Raw genomic sequence first — 17,289 nt, forward strand, 5'->3', positions numbered from 1 at the left:
ACACAGCAAGAGCCAACCTGGAGACACAGGCCCTCCTTGGCCAGTAGCCCCGACCCCTCTTGGCGCCCCGTCCTCCTGCTCCTTTCTCCAGTGAAAACACACTGTGGAGGGAGCTGGCCAGGGACTAGGGGCTCTCGACCTTAACCCACGCTGTGCCAGCCTATCTGGCCTTACCCTTTCCTTCTGCTATAGCAGGGAAGGGAAACCACCTCATTTCCCTCAGCGAGTCCCTTCTGGCCCCTCGCTGGGGTTCTGGCAGGTCTTGCTGAAGGACAGGATCCAACAACTTCCCGCCTGGGCCTGGCAGGCCCGAGCCTGGCCTTTCCTGCATGGAAAGCCCTGGGCACGGCTTGCATAGATGCTAAGGTTGTTGAGGGCAGCTGTGTGTGGTGGGGTCCAGACAGATGAATCAAAAGAGAAGCTCTAGGGGGTGTGGCCAGGCATAGGGATGAGACCTCAGGGGCCATTCAAGCGCCCAGGCACTCCTCCTCCGAGATCCCTCCTGGCTCTGGGCTCCACCGTGACCAATAAGGGCTGCAGACAGCAGGTACTATTTTATTGGGCCTCAAAAGCTTTAAATACAGAAACGGGGAGGGCTGGCAAAGGGGCAGATGTGGGCACGCTGGCGTTTGAGAATGGAAGTCATCACATAATCAACAGCTGGACAGAGAGCTGGTAAGAAGGGCAGTCTGAGACAGAAGTGGGGCGCCAGGATTACACCCTCCATTAGGACGAAGCCTTTCGTGTTTCTTCCTGATTTGAGGACAATTTTTTAAAAAAAACCACAAACCCTGAAATAAAAACAAAATCAGCTGGGAAAGACTGGATGGCAGGGCCCGTCCTCTCAGAAGACAACAGCCTGCCCCCTGAAAGCCTTGGGTTCCCCCACCCAACCCCAGTCCAGATGCCGCCCTACATTTCCAAACACTGAAGCAAAGCTGGACCCAATCTATGCCCCCGATTTGAGGTCTGGAGCTGAACACCCTCCTGGCAGAGGGAGAGGTACTGGCGCGAGCAGAGCTGGGGGCCAGACCCGATTCCCGCCTTAGCGGCTGTAGCCAAACTCATCTGCGTCGTCGGCTCGGAAGTCTCCGTAGCGCCACAGGTTCAGCTGTGAGAAAACAGAAGATAGCTCAGGAAGGTCAGGGAGGTGGGACATGCCGGAACCCAGGGGGCTAAGCCCCTCTCTCAGCCCCCTCTGGGGCTCCTGAGACGAAAACTCACCCTGGCGCTTTTGGCTGACTCCTGGGCATTCAGGTACTCTGTGATCTGGAGGGACGAGAGGAGAAAGTGATGGTCAAGGTGGGGGTATTTATAGCTGAGCAGCCAGAGGGACTTGGCAGATGCCCAGGTTAGGTCAGGTCATGTCACTCCCCTGCTCAACAGGTCCCCAGCTCCCTAAAAGTAAAATCCAAATGCAGTCATGGTTTTCTTGACTCTGCGCTGGCTGTTCCATCTGTCAGAAACACGCTTCCCGCTCCTGTCCACCTGGCTACCTATTCCATCCCCTTCTACTCTTTGATCGAGTATCACCTTCTTAATGAGGCCTCAAATGACCCCATTGAAAATTACAACCCACTCTGACACACTCCTACTGCCTTGTTTTCCATTGTATTGCCTAACATTTGATTTCATGGACTTATTATATTTATTTTATTGATTGTCTCCTCATGCTAGAATGTAAGCTCCATCGGGCAGGAATGCTGTCTCCTGCTCCCCGAGATCTGCAGGCCCTCAGTAAACGTTTGCTGAAAGAATGTATGAGTGAATGAACGAACACATTTGGCCTTTCACAACACCAGAGACATGAGAGGTAGCTAAATATGGGGGGGAACACTAAGATCTCTAATTTCACAGGGAAACTTAAGCTAACTCCTAGAAGTGATTCAGAAAACTAGGGGGAAGACTGCAGGTCAGGCCTCTCCTGTCCAGATGATAAACAAGCAATTCACATTGGGGTCTTACTGAATTATCCACTTGCATAACCAGACCCATGGATCCGCAAACTGCCAATTGATTATGCGGGGAGAGGGGAAAGGCAAAAGCAGGGCCGGGGAAGGGGAAGCAAGGGCACAGTGGAGAGAGAACGCTGGTTTCAACCCTGGTCCCTCCAAAAGGGTCATGGTCATGTCTGGGGAGAGGCTGAGGGATCTGGGGTGGGTACGGTGCCGAGAGGGAGAGGCCTGGTCCTAATGATCCAAAGCTGAGCAGTGCAAGGTGGTTTCTCAGGATCCCCATGGTCCCGCTGTGCAGCAGCCAGGCCTGCAGTGCTCTCGCTTCATGATCGGGAGACGTGGGCCCAGCTCTAAGCCTCTGGCCTCTCCAAACAGGCTGGAGGTGTGTTGTGGCAGAGTCCCTTTGGGCCCCTGGTGCTGCCTCCTGGCCAACTCTGGCTCCAGGTGGCACTGCGTGCTGGGAGCTGGTTATGGACTTGGAAGCTGTATGTTGGACAGGAGGAGGTGAGAATGGAAGACACAGCACTGCAGGCTGTGACCCTCTCCATGCCACTCCTGGCAAAGCTTCCTTGCCTGTCACCGGGGGGTATGGACAAAGGGAAACTTTCCGCTCCAGTTTGCAGCTGTGTTCTCAGCCAAATCGGCAGCCAATTAAATTAATTTGGGATATAATTAGTTTTTTCTTTTTTTTAAACCCCAACAAACCCAAATCCATTATCTTTCCCCAGCAGGAGCAACAGGATAGTGGGTTACCTGCTCCCTCACTGGCTTTCGCTGCAGTCCACACCCAGTCCCCCTCTGTGACAGTGGGATGCTCTGGGGATCCCTTCCCCGCTTCAAAGCACATACCACTTTCTGGAACTGTTTCTCCTTGCGCACCTCCACCATGACCAGTCCCTCCTTCACCAAGCCCAGGCCCACGTCCCCCTTGGAATCAGCAAACTGCAGGGTGACATGGGGGCAGCCGGCGCTCAGGTGTTCCACGTTAAGCAGGCACTGCGTGTTCTGGATGTCGCGCACCACGCTGTCCACGGCATCTGTTCGGGCGTCCTCCTGCAGCAGGGACACACGCAGGTGAGTGCAAGAGGCCAGCGCAAGCCAAGAGCCGAGAGAGCCCCAGGTCCTGTTCGTGGACCTCAAGGACCACTTCCCGCTCAGATCCTAAGGAGGTTGGAAACAGGCTCTGGACCCAAAGGGCCCCCATCACCCTTTCTTGCACTTTTCATCCTGACAAGCCTACTTGCTTATCGTCCCACCCTTCTCCCCTACTCTTGTACTCCCACTCACCTGCCCTATGTCTCCAAGGAAAAGGGGCATTTCCCGTCCCAAACAAGTCGTCCCCTGGCTGTCTGGCCCCTGTCATTCCCACCTTTCGGGGCTCTGCTGCAGCACAGTGGCCCTCAAGGACCCCGTCTCCCTGTCTTCACTGTCACCTCAGGCTCTCTCCATGTTCATCCTTCACCCCCAACACTGCCCCTTGACCTATTTTGTCAACATCTTCTGTTGTTCCTCTTCTACCCTTTGGCAAAATTTGTGAAAAGGCAGAGAATGTTCCGTGGTGCTGATTCCTACCCTACCTTTTGCTCCTTAGTGCCCTGCATCTGGCGGCAGCTCCAGCCATGCTGTTCAGGCTGCTCTCACTGAGGATCAGGGGCCGCCTGGGTGCTGATGCCAAGGGCAACCCCTCACCCTCAGCCTGTCTGACCTCCCCTGGGAGCTGGACACTGCAGACCAGCCCTCCCCTTCTGGAAACAGGGTGGCACCTGTGACCCTGGGCTCAGGCTGCCCACCCTCTTCCTCCTTCTCTCCAGATGCCCACTCGGCCTCAGGTCAGCGGCCCTCTCTTCTCTACATCCCATCTTCTGTACTCACCCGTGTACACTCATGGTTTTAACTACTAGAATCCACGATTCCAGCTCTTACCTTGTTTTCCAAATTGAACATAAAGGCTGCCCAGAGCTCCCACAGCCCCTAATTGCTCCTTCTTGGTCCCCCATCTAGGCCAACGGCAACACACCCACGCGGACAAAACCCAGAACCATCTTGGATCCCGCCTTTCTTGTGCCCCCACTGCTACAATGTGGCTCTGGTCTGGCTGTCACTGTCTCTCCCCTCCTAAGCTTTCAGCTGCGGTCTCCCTACTGTTCCTTCGGCTCAGATGCCTCAGGACTAAATTCCAAGACCAGATCTGACCATGCAACACCTCTGATAAAAATCCTGCCAGGCCCCTCCTGTCTACAATCCGAAGAATAACCTCCTTGCCCAGCAGACAAGGGCCTGACTTACCTGTTCCTTCTCCTCTCCAGTCACTGCCTGCAAGGCCCCTGACACCCAACTGTCACCCAAAGTCCTCCTGTTTCTCAAGAACCAGCTCAGATGCTCCAACACCATCTTCCCTCAACCTCCGTGGTCACGCCCATCTCTAACAGACCACCACCACGATTTCTACCTCCTCCCATCAGCCTGTGGGGCCACAGCAGTGGCTGGGTGTGATGGGACAGCCCCCTCTGGGAGGAAGGCAGGTGTGAAGACTCACGTCTTGGGGCACCTGGATGAAGGCAAAGGCGTACTCTGTGGCTTGAGCTGGTAGCACGCGGGTGCTGAAGGCAGGTGGCAGGGTACCCAGGCGGGAGGATGGCAGGATCTCTCTCTGCAGAGGACACACCAGGCCAACAGCATCACACACTTGATGCCCCATTGCTCTTGGGGAACAAATCCCATGGTCAGGCCCCTGGGAATTCTAACTCAGCACCCGCTCCCCCCACCCCCGCCCCACCCTGCTTCGTCCAGGACTCGTTTTCACGTAGCCACGTGCACAGGCTTCCCAGTCAGTGAAGCCTGGGAGGATGGGCCCTGCTGGCCCCTGTAAGAGGTGGGCACCTGCGCCTCACACCCTCTCATCCTGGGCCTGGGGCTGGCACACCTGGTGGCCCCTCCTGGAATAACCAACCTGGTAAGTGGACTCTGATCGCTTTCTCCATTGCTTTCAAACGCCTTCCCCCAGTGACATGGGTTCCCTGACCACCTTCTCATGGGCCGGTGGGTTCCTGGCTGGGAAAGCACCCCTATACAAGGGTCCCAGCAGGCCTCTCCTGCCCATGGTCCTGGCCCAGGTGTGTGAGGCAACCCCAGCCTGGCAGGACCTCTTCCTTTGTGTATTCCCAGGAGGTAAGTTGGGAGCACGGCCTGGGTCTGGACTTCCTGTTAACCGACCCTCCACACTAGTTCTGAGAAAAGCGGACAAGCACCACCGCCACCCCTCAGGAGCGGCGCGGTTCTGAACGACTTTCTCTCCTGCTTGCTGCTGGGAATTGTCAACAGAGTCCTGGGCCCAGACCAAGGGGCCTTTCTCCCAGGAGACCCAGTCCCTTCTCTGCAAGTGTGGTCTTGGGATGTGCTGGGGACCCGCACAGGAGCACCCAGTTGAGCATGTGGACCAGGAGCCATGGGGTGCAGAGGGCCTTCATGGACCCGCTCCTCAGAGGGGTGGGTGGATGAGGAACTGGGGGTGTGGCTGCAGCCTGGGCTGCTGACCTCAGTGCTCACAGGCCTCTGGCTAGGTTTGCCCAGTCACTCAGGGGTCACTGGCCTGTTACAGGAACAGGAGAGAGGCCCACATGCGCACCGTTCTGGCAGGGAGGGAGTCCAAAGCTCGGAGGGACCTTTGAGAGGCCTACGGTGTTGAAGGGCCCTGGCAGCACTGGGGCCTTCCCCTTCCCTTGCGCACTGGCCCTCCCGCCGCCCCCACACTCACATTGCCATAGTCGATGTAGAAGACGTGCACTTTGGCAGGAGACTCGACTCTCTCTACTCGGGCTCGGTACCTGCAATGGCATCGTGGGCAGAGCTCAAGTGACAGCCCTGCCCGAGGAGTCCGGTCTCCCTGGAGCCTCAGCGACGGCAAGGCAGGGGGCACAGCACTTCCCTGCCCAGGGCTCAGAGGGAACACCCATGGGTGTCACAGAGGGCAGATCTCAGACTCCACCAAGGCCCCGGCTTGGGGCGCAGAGGCCACCATGTAATGGAATCAGAGCATAGCTGGGAGCAGAGGGAGGGGGAGGGGAGCATGTGGAGCAGATTAATGTGTCCTTGGGGCATAAAGCAACAAGACTAATGACTAGATTGATGTCTGCTGTTTAAACCCAGCACACTAAACAGCAGCTGTAATTAGCTGGCAGATCTGTCTGGGAGGCCGCAGCAGGGAACACATCCAAATCACTTCGTCACCCTGGGAAGGCCATGGGCCCTACCCTTGGTAGATGAGACACAAGTGACCTTCCTGCAGCCTATGAGCACTGTGGCTCATGTCCCAGACAGCCAGGGTGGAGGGTGGCAGCTGGTCCGGGCTCACTGACAACCAGCCTTCGCCCTCACTCCCTACCCTCGCCTCAACATCGTTTTTCCTGGGGTAGGTGTCGGAAAGCCCCACCCAGCCAGGGCTCCGAAGGAGTAGCGCACAACGGAGTAGCCCAGGAGAGAGAAGGAGGGGCATTTCTGTATGCCAGAGGCTAGCAGGACTGCAGAAAATTCATGGGCTAAAAGCACAGGCTCCAAATGGGCTGTGGGCAAACAAGAGGGCCACCCTGGAGAGCTGGCCAAGGTCAAGAACAGCCATCCAGTGGAAGCAGGTTGCTAAGGCAAATGCCTGAATCTGGTGAGTGGTTCTGCAGGCTTGCTCCCTGGGGACAGACCTGCTATGGCCCAGGTCCTGGGGGCTTACCATTCTCCATCTACAAATTTGGCAATGCAGAATTCGCCCCGGCGGGGGGCGTAGGAGCCCTCGACAGGAGGGTGGCTGGCGATGTCATTGCGCATGTTCTCCATCAGCTTTTCCAGCTGGGTGCCTGCCGGGAGGAGGAGGGAGTGAGACCTGGGTGTTCTGGTCTTCGGAACCTCATCACTAGTTGGGGCTGGGGAGGCAGACAAGCCTGGGGAGTGGGCAGGATGTGGAATGCTGTAGGGTACCCGCGGCCCTGGCTTGCCCCCGCCCTGCAGGTCGAGGAGGTTTCACAAGATCTTGCTGCCACTTCAGGCCTTAGAGGCATCCAGTCCTCCAGTCTCAGTCCTCCAATCTACTGGCCATGGCCGAGGAAGCCCTGAGGAACATTCCTGGCCTTTGGTTAAGGAGGTGGAGAAAGTGAGTGGGCACAGAGCAAGACCGAGGCCAACCAGCCTTCGTTACTCCCACCGGGGCCGCCCTGGGGTCACAGAGGTGGTAACTGACAGCAGCCTCTCTCTGCAACGTCTCCCAGGGACAAAAGTGAAGGATGGGCCCCACACACGCAACCCTGGACAGGGAAAGGGGCCCAGAACCCATGCCATGGAAGGTGGGGACAATCCTGGGAGCAGGGCCCAGTCTATTCGAATGTTGCCACTCTGACCTGATGCACCCCGTGAGACACGTGCAACCAAACCTCCAGCGCTGCCAGGCTGGGGTTCCCCTCTCCCAGGCTAACTCAGAGCCCGCGTCAACTGTGAGGAGGGAGACTCCTTCTCTGCCTTGTCTTTCCTGAATCACTGCTCCGAGGTCACGGGCCCCTGCTGCTTGTCTCTGTTTCACCAGGTGCCCTCCCTAGCTTCTTCCTACCCTGTCTCCTCACCTGTACTCCGCTGAGCATCAGTCCCCAGTGGCTTCTCCTTTACATCCTTCTGGCCCTGATTCAAGCCCCACACAAGGCCCTTCGTACCCCTTTGCTCTCTGAGGTGAGGGTGGCTGGGTGTGCGTGGTGTAGGTGAGGGAGTCCTCTCCCTAGCCGCACGGCCCCAGGCCACTCGGTTACAGGGCCCAACACGTGTTGGTCTTTGGTACACTTGTCACAGCAGGCGGGCCTTATTCATTCCTTGTCTGGGTTTATGTTTCTGTCACTGCACTGTGAGCTCCTTCAGGGCACAGACCATAGCTCACCCGGTTCTGCTCACTCTCAAGAGGCCTTGTAAAGCCCCGCCGTTCACGGTGCTAGTTCATGGCACCGTGGGGGGCGAGGAATCTGCAGACGCGCACAAGGACGCGTGTCCACTCCCGGGTCCCCTGTGCGCACACTCACCAGATGGTTTCAGGGACTTTTCTTCATCAGCTGCCCTCCCCCTGCCCAGCAGTAAACTCCATTGTTCTCCTGTGCCTGCGTTCCTTCCCATACGGTAAAGTTCCGGGGACTAAGAAGCCTCTGCACAGACAAGTTCCTCCTATGCTTGGTCTATTTTTATTATTATTATTATGGTTTTGCTCCAAGGCAAAAGTTCTGTGAATAGGCAAAGCCCTCTGGGAGGTCCTTACACAGAGCCTGGTTGGTCATTTACAGCCAACGGCAGTGTGTTCATCATTTCATCAGATTCTTCCCGCAGGCACCCTTTAAGAGAAGGGAGACAGGGCGAGAGATGTCCCCCTCCTCCAAGAGGGGCGAAAGGTTTCAGAAGAGGGTGGCTGGGCATGCTGAAGGTTTGTCTTCAGGCATTTGATGGAGGGCAGGGCTTCCTCTGGAGCCCATCACAACCACTCAGGTAGCGTCCCATGCGGCGCCTCACGCCCCCTTCCAATCTTCAGGAAATACGTGGTTCCCCTGCCCGCTAAGTTCCCTCTCTTTCTTTTCTGCCTTGGCTACCACTCAGTGCAGTGTCTTGGTTTCCAACAGTGGTCAGAGGCAGCCAGGTGGTTGCTACTCAGCAGGACCCAGAGGCCAGGTGCTGCTTGCCCGGGAGCAGGGTACCCTGGGCAGGGTCTTCTTTGAGTCCCCTTTCCCCAAGCTCTGAGGGCTATTCTCGCTGGCTCCTATGCTCAGGAACATTCCCACCTGGGCCACCACCCAGACTCCTTTCCCATCCCACCACCCAGACCTGGAGGCCCCCTCTTGGCTTCAGTCCCGAGGCAGAGGCTGGGCCCTTCTCACCAGGGCTGCAGCTGACTGCAAGAGAGTCTAATCCTGCAGGCTCATCAGCTCCATCTGCACCCTCCCCAGCTCTGCTCTCCCTCCCAGTTACAGCCAGCCCAGGGCTTGAAACGATCAGTTTTTCTCAGTGAAATGACATTGCCACAAAAGCAGCTGCCTGGGAAATAACATTAGCGGGAAAGTGGCTGAAATGAGGCTGTTGACAATCGGGAGTGGGCCTGGGGGTGGGGCTGCGGAGGGCAGGCAGAGCCGCACCCTGCCACCCATGGGGCTGCCAACAGTGCTGCTGACACCTTCAGCCCCTTCTGCCTGGCAAGGATCTGGCTCCTTGGACCGAGAGGTGGCTCTAAGAGCTTTTCCCTCTGACCTCTAAACTAAATGTTTCCCTGCACAAGGTGGCACTGAAGGGAGGGAGGTCAGGATGGGAGAGTAAAGAGGGATGGTGGGCTGGAGGGGCCACAGCGCAGCTGCTGTGAGAGCCATCTCTACTGCCCGCCTCCCCTCCAGAAGCCTCAGGTCTCTGCCTAGGGACCCTGACCACAGTGCACAGCACTTGAGGGCAGGAGGAAGGAGAAGGATGGAGAGAGAGAGGGTCCTTTAGAAAGACTTCGTGGGGATGACTTCCCCTGGAGTGCTGCCTGTTTCCATGGCAACTGGCTACCACTCAGGGCTATGGTAACCTCTAGAGGAGAAACCCCGGCAGAGACAAGCCCAAGCTCCCCGCCGCCTCCTGCCCTCCCAGGGAAGCTTAGGGGGGAGAGGCACGGAGCAGTGCCGGCTTGCGCTTTCCGACAACACAGACAATCTGTCCATTGCTTCCATATAGACTCCGAGGGCCACAAATCCTCACACCCAGCCCCTCCAGGGGTGTCTGGAAGCAAAACAATTACCTAAGAGTCTCAGAGCACCACCCAGACAAAATTGGTTACCTCACCAGTCCTCAGAGGACCTGCTCAGCCTCGCCCATTCCAGGGCTCACTTGCAGTTAATAAAATGACCTGCAGGCCCAGAGTGTGGCGTATGGGGCCTGGGAGGTGGGCAGCAGCCACGAGGTGTTTGGAGAAGCCCCTGGAACCCTTGAGCTGTGTCCCTCTCTCCCCCTGAAGAGAGGGGTCCTGGACGCTGGACCACGCCAGGAGCTGAGGCAGCAGGGCCTGGGGCCAGGTCTGCGCACTCACCCGTCTCCACATCCTGTACGTAGAAGTGCAGGTCGTCGGTGATCTCGGTCACAAACACTGGCTTGTAGCTGGCTGAGCGCTCCTTCTCCTCCAGTACGGGTGTCACCTCCTCCACAGGCTGTTCCTCATAGTGGGCCCAGACCTGCACGTGTGGTCAGCAGAGGGGAGGAGGTGAAGTCAGAAAGGACACCAGGAAAGGGGCTTTGGACAGGGGAATCACTGCCCCTGGGCGAGTGAATCTGGGGTGACGGCACCAGAGGGCACACATGTCACACTGGGCTGAGCCCTTGAAACTCTCCTACCTCTGGGGGAAAAGGGAGGGTGAGGAGAGAGGTTCTCAAACTCTGGCAGGCATCAGAAGCAACTGGGGAGCTTACTGAAAAGGCAGGTGCCTGGGGTCCAGCCTGCCAAATTAGGATGTGCTGTAAGGGTCCCAAACAAAGGCTCCCAGGGGATTCCCATTTACACCAGAGTGTGAGAACCTTGGCGCCGGAGTGGTGCTTGGTCCCCATCTCCCTCCCTTATACCATTCTGCAGGGGTCACTCTGAACCCTTCAGGCCCTCCTGCTGTCACAGGGCCACAAGCACTCCTGAGGCTCTCCAAGTGACAGCCCTGGGCTGTGGAGGGGAGGGTTGCCACTGTGAGAGACTGCCTCTTCTCAGCAACTCCTCTGTCCTCCTCACCTCAAGCAGGTTACTCTGACCCCAGCTCAGAAGCTGGGCCACTCCCCTCCACCCTTCCTCCCCCAGCCCTGCACTGTCAGGGCCACAGCGGCTCAGAAGCTGATTCGAGGTGACAGCGCGTCAAGTCCAATCCTGCGGCCAGGAGATTATCCCAGTAGTGAGGCCTGTCAGAGCAGGGGAGGAAGGTGGCTTTCCAGCTGAGCGGCAGAAAAGTGAATTGGGGGAGTACAGGGGCTGGACCCACAGGCGGGGTCCCACAGACACACACAGCAATCGGGGTGGTGATAAAAGTATTAGCTAAAAACATACATGTTTACTACGTGCCACACTCAACAGTATTCAAGCATTAACTCACTTGATCCTCACAACATCCCTGTGAAAAGGCATTAACATTGCCCCTATTTCTACAAATGAGGAAATCGAGGCACACAGGCTTGCTAGGAGTAGCAGAATCAGAATTTGAACACAGGCAGCCTGGCTCTTGGCCTCCTCAAGGGGAATTTTGGCTTTGACTGGGTCTTTGGACATCATGGGGCGAACTGAGCAGTGGGAAAAGATGTAGGTGGGAGACGTGGGCTCGGTCCTTTCATTTTGCCCCTTCGTTACTGTGTGACTTTCGTCAAGTCACATGCCTTCTCTGAATCCTCTTTTCTTCCCTTGCAAGAGGAAGGAGTCTGACCACATCATCACTCAGCTGACAGCCAGATTCTGGGGGCTGGGGGAGCTGGGGGGTGGTGGGCAACAGGAAGTAGCTGAAGGGCAGGAATGCTGGAATTACTGAACCACCATGGGCCATGCTCACAGGAGCCAGGCTCCCGCCTTTAACGTGGCATGAGTCTGTTGTGTCCATTCAGCAGAAGGCAAGGGCCCTGAGAACTAGCATGAGCAACAGGCACTTTCTGAGCCTGCGGGAGGCTGCCAGGCAGTGGTGGAGAGGGTGGGAGAGACATCACCTAGGCCCAAACTTCTGCCACGGCACATCAGTGCCCTCTGCCTTCAGAGGCTGAGTTTGTGGGCCGGGCCCTAACCCAAAGAGCTCCCAACCCCTGTCCCTTCCTCCTATCAGCACAGCCACTTTATGATCAGTGCCAAGACAGCCCCAGGCTTGGCCACCAGGGGAGGAGGTAGGTGGCAAGATTTTAATTCAGTCAGATCAGAGACTCCTGGCCTAACCCCTCGAGGGCCCACCTACCCTACGGAGAAGGGGGCCTCTAGCTTTTAGACTTTCCTGTGAAAGGGTCTCTCCAATCAGAGGCCGTGGCACGGACCACTGAGAGCACTTTAGGGGAGCCACAATTATGTCCAGTCTCCAGGCCTACCGCCTGTTGCAGCTGAGGCTTTCCCCCTGGGCCCCTGAGCCGGAAGAGTCCCAGAGAAGCGACTACTCAGTCGATTACTCCTACGGACACATCTGGACTCCCAGCAGCTCGAAGGATCAATGAGCGACAAGCCTGTCAGCACTACCACAATGAGCTGGAGCCGAGCCCTGTCGCCTCCCCGCCAGCGGCCCTCCTGGCCCAGCGGTCTGTCCCCTGCCCCCTTTCCCACCAGCACCTCCAATCTGTCTGTACTCTGCGCCCCTGCCCCTTCCAGACTGAGTTGGTGGCCCTCCCCTCTCCCATCCTGCTCCCTCCTTTCCCAGCACACAGGGGGTGGGGTCGGAGAGACGGGGTCTGGCTCCTTAGTGGGCCCCCATCCCAACCCGACCCGACCAGCTTCCCTGGGCTGCAGGGGAGGGAGGCTCTGGGCGGTGTTGATGAACTGGGAACAGACTGACAGGGTGAGAGCGGAAACTGCTAACGACTCCTCAAGTAAAGGTGCCTCAGGCGACACCACCAGGTTTCCTCCAGGGGAGAGGAGGTGGAGCGCCTTTCCTGGCAGGCTCAGGTGGGCAGCAGGCAGGAGGTCACGGGCGATGCAGACAAAGCCTCGGGGTCGGCCCCTTGTCCTACAGGGAAGCAGCAAGGGCCGGTCCTATGCAAGGCCCCATAGCTCACGGGGCAGTAGGAGGGAAGCAGGAGAGTATACGCTGCTGCCTCCTGAGGTGAGAAGACACCAGGAGCACGAGGTTCCCAAGGGCAGAAGAGGGAGAGCCTAGCCCTTCTGGTAGCAGAGACTTGCAGGTTCCCTCAACCAGCTGGTAAACGTGGCCCGGCCAGCTGGCTTCGGTGGGGAGTCAGTCAGCTGGATGGGTGTGGCCCACAGTGATTTAGGTTGCCCCTCTGCAGAACTGGGGCAAGGAAGGGACAGACACACTGGCAAGACACCCTCTGACCCCTCCATGGCCCTGGCTACAGACCCAAGTGGGCAACAGGCAAGGGACACCCCTCCCTTGCCCACTCCACACCGCTCTGTCACGCTATTTCCTGTCCTGCTCAGATTGCTTCTGCATTCTGGAGCCAGGTCAGGAACAGAGGCTGTCTCTCCTCCTGTCCTTACCCTGCCCCTGGCCCTCCCTCTTCCCTGCGCTTCCTCCCCAGGGAGCCCTGGGTCCTCCTCCTGGCAGGCGATGGGCAATGTGGACCGAGGCTCCACTGGCTGGAGCCTTTCCTTTCTAAATCCTATTTAATATCGCTGTTCAGGAGGCTCCGGAGGTGGGGCTGGCGTGGGGCCAGGGTGGTGGAGGCCTTCAAGCCCGCAGTGGGGAAGCCAAGCTCAATAAAAGCCAATCAATGGCCAATCCAGCCCTGTCAAGGGCCCTGCTGGGGCACGAGTGGGGAGGAGGGATGGGGGAATAGTCCAGACAGCTGCCATCTACTGCTCCCTCTTTGGTCCTCAGACCTGCCCAGGATCCCTGAAGGGGGGGTGGGTGGGTAACCCTGCATCAGCCTCCTGCAGAGGAAGGGGAGGGCTGACTAGGAGAGGAGTCTGCACAGCACAGGGAGGAATTAGGTCTGGCAGGGAGGCAGCTAAGTTCTCAGAGCCGGGAATACAGCATTGTTGGATTTCCCCAGACAGACCTACTCACAAATGCACATGCACACAATCACACCCACCTAAGATTTCTGCACGCTCCTGGTCTCACAAAATCTCAGTATTACCTTCCTCAGTCAGCTCACAGGTACCTCCATCATCTTTTAACCCCAGATGTGCAAGGTTGGGGGGGGGTCCTGGGGACACCTCAGACATGTCATTTACTGCCCCCCAGCAGATGACCAAATTCTCTCATCTGAGTCCAGTCAACGATGAGGGCTGCTGCAAAGCTCTGCCCATGCTGCTCCTGGGACATGGCGCCACGAGGAGAAGGCAGGCCACGCTGGGTTCCCCCAGGATCCACCAGAGGATGAGATGCGTAGGAGAGGGACCCAGGAGGCAGGCAGGCCCTTGCGCTCAGTCAGAGTGGTGTACTGCATTTTAATTGGACTGGAATAAAACCACGCAGCCTGTGTAAGTAATTAATCACTGGTAATTACTCCTCAGCACCATCACGTGGCACCAGCAAAATGATGACTCGGACTCTTTCAGACAAATCTACTGTGTAGTAAGTAGTGATGCCCAGTTCAGCACCCAAGCAAGGGACCACCTTTCTGTCTTTGGCCAGATTCCCCTCTCTGCCCTCTCCTGGGTCCCTCTGGGATCTCTAATTTTCAGAGGGCAGAAGATGACTAAGATCTGAAGCGTCAGCTTCTGTGCTAAGGTGCTGAGTAGCCAGGGAGCAAAGATGCTTTCAGAATCTGGGCCTCAGAGGCGGCTGCTTGCCACACTGACCCCGAGCCACTCAATCTTTGGTGAAGGTTCAGCCTCTGCATGTGAGGCTCCAGCACCACGTCGCCTTTGTTTCCCTGCAGCCGGCAGAGGACACGGGGGTGGCAGTCTGACGTTCAGCTGTCACAAACAGGAAATCCAAGAGGAAGCGCCTCTGCTGTAGGAGTGAGGCTCCCTTTCACTCTAGGAAGAACAGGGTTTAATGTGAGCTGAACTGGGACAAGGAAGGGTGGAAACCTCCTCGGAGGCCCCATGGTGGCCCACTCACTCCTCCAAGGTATCGGCAGTCCCCTTCACCTGTCCTAGCTTTCTGGGCCCCCTCTCCCTGGAGTCCTCTCACCTCCATTAGGGTTGGTCATCTGCACCAGTCCCCAGGGGATGAGAATAAGAGATACAGAGAAATCCAAGGTGTCCCGAGCCTGGCTCCTGGGGGAAGTGAAGTATTGCCTCTTAGAAGGAAGGCAGGAAGAGCCTGAGCGAGGACGAGAACCAGGGACCTTCTGGGCCCCAAAGCCCCCTACTCCTTTTGGCAGGTATCTGGGCTGTGGCTCTGAGAGGCAAGTTGTAAGCCAGATGGCTGTCCCATGGGGAAGGAAACGTTTATTCCTGGAACAAATTTATGGCTCAGCACGGCTGTCCCATGAAATCCTCCTCAAGCTCAGAGAAGCCCTGACAAATTGGTGGCCGGCTGATTTATCCCCATTATCAGGGCTGGGCTGTAAGTCAGCGGCGACAGGCTGAGTGTGGGGGGGGGGTGCCGAGCCGGGCTCCCATCACCAAACCACTGGGTTCCTTAATCGTCCATTTGTTTCCAAAAGCTGCTTTCCGACCCACCCCCCTTGTCTCTTCAATGCAGTGTCTGCAGAGACTGATGGGCTGTAAATCTGCTGTCCTAACAGCTTTATGCATCTCCTGGGGCAGCTTCCAAAATGGGCTTCACTACAGGGCAGTGTGAAGGAAATTCAGATGGGGGCTGCAGGCCGCCCAGCCCCTCTGAGGGCACTGGAGGGTCAGGGTGGGCGAAGGTCACACCTCCTGGTCTCCTGCTTCCCAGGGGCTCCCCAGTCGTTTCTCGCATTACTCCAAGGTCACCTTCCAGACAGCTTCCTGCTCCAGGGCCACCCGAGCAGGCCTGACAGGGGTGCCCAGAGCAGATCTGGGGCCTGCCTTGGCTTAGGGTTCCAGACCTGGAGTCTGAGACCAACACCAACCAGTGTCACTCATTTGGGGTCCGAGAGAACCGCTTCCTTCTGCTGTATGGAGGCAGCAGTGCTAGTGCTTGCAGGGGGAGAGGAGGGCAAGGGAGGGCAGCCGCCTCCTCCCTGTCCAGGCCCAATTCCACAGCCTACCTTCTCCTTCTTCTGCTTGGCGGCCTCCTCGGCAGACAGCAGGGATTTGTAGTAGGAGCTGCGCTCAGCAGTGAAGTGGACCTTGGAGAGCGCGTGCTCCACCAGCAAGACGGACAGGTTGGCGCTGTCGATGTGCAGCCAGCCGATGAAGTTGCCGGCCTTGTCCATGCTCTCCACCTCCACCTCCACCTGGGGAGCAGAGAGAAGGGGCGTCAGCCTGCGAGGGTGAGGAGTGTGCAGGGGAGGAGGGCGGCGCTGAGGCCCAGTGCTCCCAGGCCCTGGGCAGCTGCCACCACGGTCACTCCATGTAATGGGAGCAGCTGGAATGAGGAGAGGGAAGAGATGAGATGAGCAGAGAGCAGGAGCTCGATGGAGCCTCTTAGGCCCCTTTACTTCCATGCTGTGAGCTGGGTCTACACATTTTAGCCTCTCAGACCTCAGAATCATCCTCAATAGATACATCACTGACAAAGCAACTTCAAACCTCCCCTCTCTTCTCAAATCCCTTCCCCTTTCTTTTGGCAGGGAACTACTAGGGTAAACTTGACTCTCCTTAGCTTAAGCGAGCTACGTGTGCATGTGCACGTGCGTGCAGCTGAAGGTCAGAGGTGAGACAGGCGGCAGACGCAGCTCTGGGCACACCCCCTCTTCTTAGCACGCACTGACCCCAGCTCTGCTAGGAAGAACAGGCAGGCCCTGGGGAACAAGGCAATCCCTGAGGAGAGGGGAATGGGTGTTCTTCCTGGAAGAGCTGAAAGAAGTAATGCTTCAGGAAGGGAAAGCCCGGCGAGGACAGGAGGGAAGGGGACTGGTGGGCAGAAAACACACAAACACACAGGGGGTAGTTAGGGGGTGATTCCAGCGGGAGGTTACCCCTAAACAGGAATAACTAGAAGGGTGTATTCCCTGCCATTAGTCCAGACCTTGGGGCCGAGCACTGTGGCTGGTCCCCAGACCCCGCAGGGTGCCTGCAGGCCCTGGGCCTCCTCCCCCGAGGGCCTCCCCAAGACCCAGGGGCCCACAGCTGGCACGGACTCTGCTCCGGCCTCATGAAGGCAATGGCCTGGGATAAACTCTCTCTTTGATTCTTTCCCAACATCCTTCTTCCCCTGCTAAAGGGGCTTATAAAAGCCTCTGCTGCCAAACGTAAAAACTTGTATTAATTTAAATGGCTTCAAGCTCGATTAAGCAATAAAATGAATGTCTAAATACCTGGGAATTCTCTGAAGCCTGGGCTGGAGCTGGTGGCAGTAGCCGAAGGCAGAGGGCTAGGTTTGAGGGGTCAGAGGGGAGGAGAGCAGCCAACCACCCGGCGGAGTTCTGACTCAGCAGGGGAGGTGTTGGGGACTCCCTGTGAGCAGAGGTGGCTTGGCATGCAGAGGGAAGGCAGTGGGCAGGACAAGGAGCAGGACTAGGGAGGTGGGACCTGGCTTCCTCTTATTCTGGAACACCCTCTTCCTACTTGAGGCCCCCTGTTACCCCCTTGAGTGGAAATACAAGTCCAACAATGCCTGAAGTGGGGTGTATTGCAACG

At 57.4% G+C, this 17,289-nt stretch overlaps 1 protein-coding gene across 1 annotated transcript in view; it reads right to left on the bottom strand.

Annotated features, from left to right (window-relative positions):
- Nucleotides 1-535: 535 nt before the first annotated feature.
- SND1 (staphylococcal nuclease and tudor domain containing 1) overlaps nt 536-17,289 on the bottom strand; it is a 379,404-nt gene continuing 362,650 nt past the window's right edge. The window contains exons 17-24 of the mRNA XM_006202257.4: nt 15,756-15,944; nt 10,018-10,159; nt 6,676-6,799; nt 5,710-5,779; nt 4,492-4,605; nt 2,805-3,008; nt 1,225-1,269; nt 536-1,111 (exon numbers count right to left, since the gene is read on the bottom strand). Coding sequence (XP_006202319.1) covers nt 1,046-1,111; nt 1,225-1,269; nt 2,805-3,008; nt 4,492-4,605; nt 5,710-5,779; nt 6,676-6,799; nt 10,018-10,159; nt 15,756-15,944 — 954 coding nt within the window. The 3' untranslated portion in view covers nt 536-1,045. The remainder of the gene's footprint in view (nt 1,112-1,224; nt 1,270-2,804; nt 3,009-4,491; nt 4,606-5,709; nt 5,780-6,675; nt 6,800-10,017; nt 10,160-15,755; nt 15,945-17,289) is intronic.

Source organism: Vicugna pacos, chromosome 7, assembly GCF_048564905.1.
Source record: "Vicugna pacos chromosome 7, VicPac4, whole genome shotgun sequence".
Taxonomy (NCBI): domain Eukaryota; kingdom Metazoa; phylum Chordata; class Mammalia; order Artiodactyla; family Camelidae; genus Vicugna; species Vicugna pacos.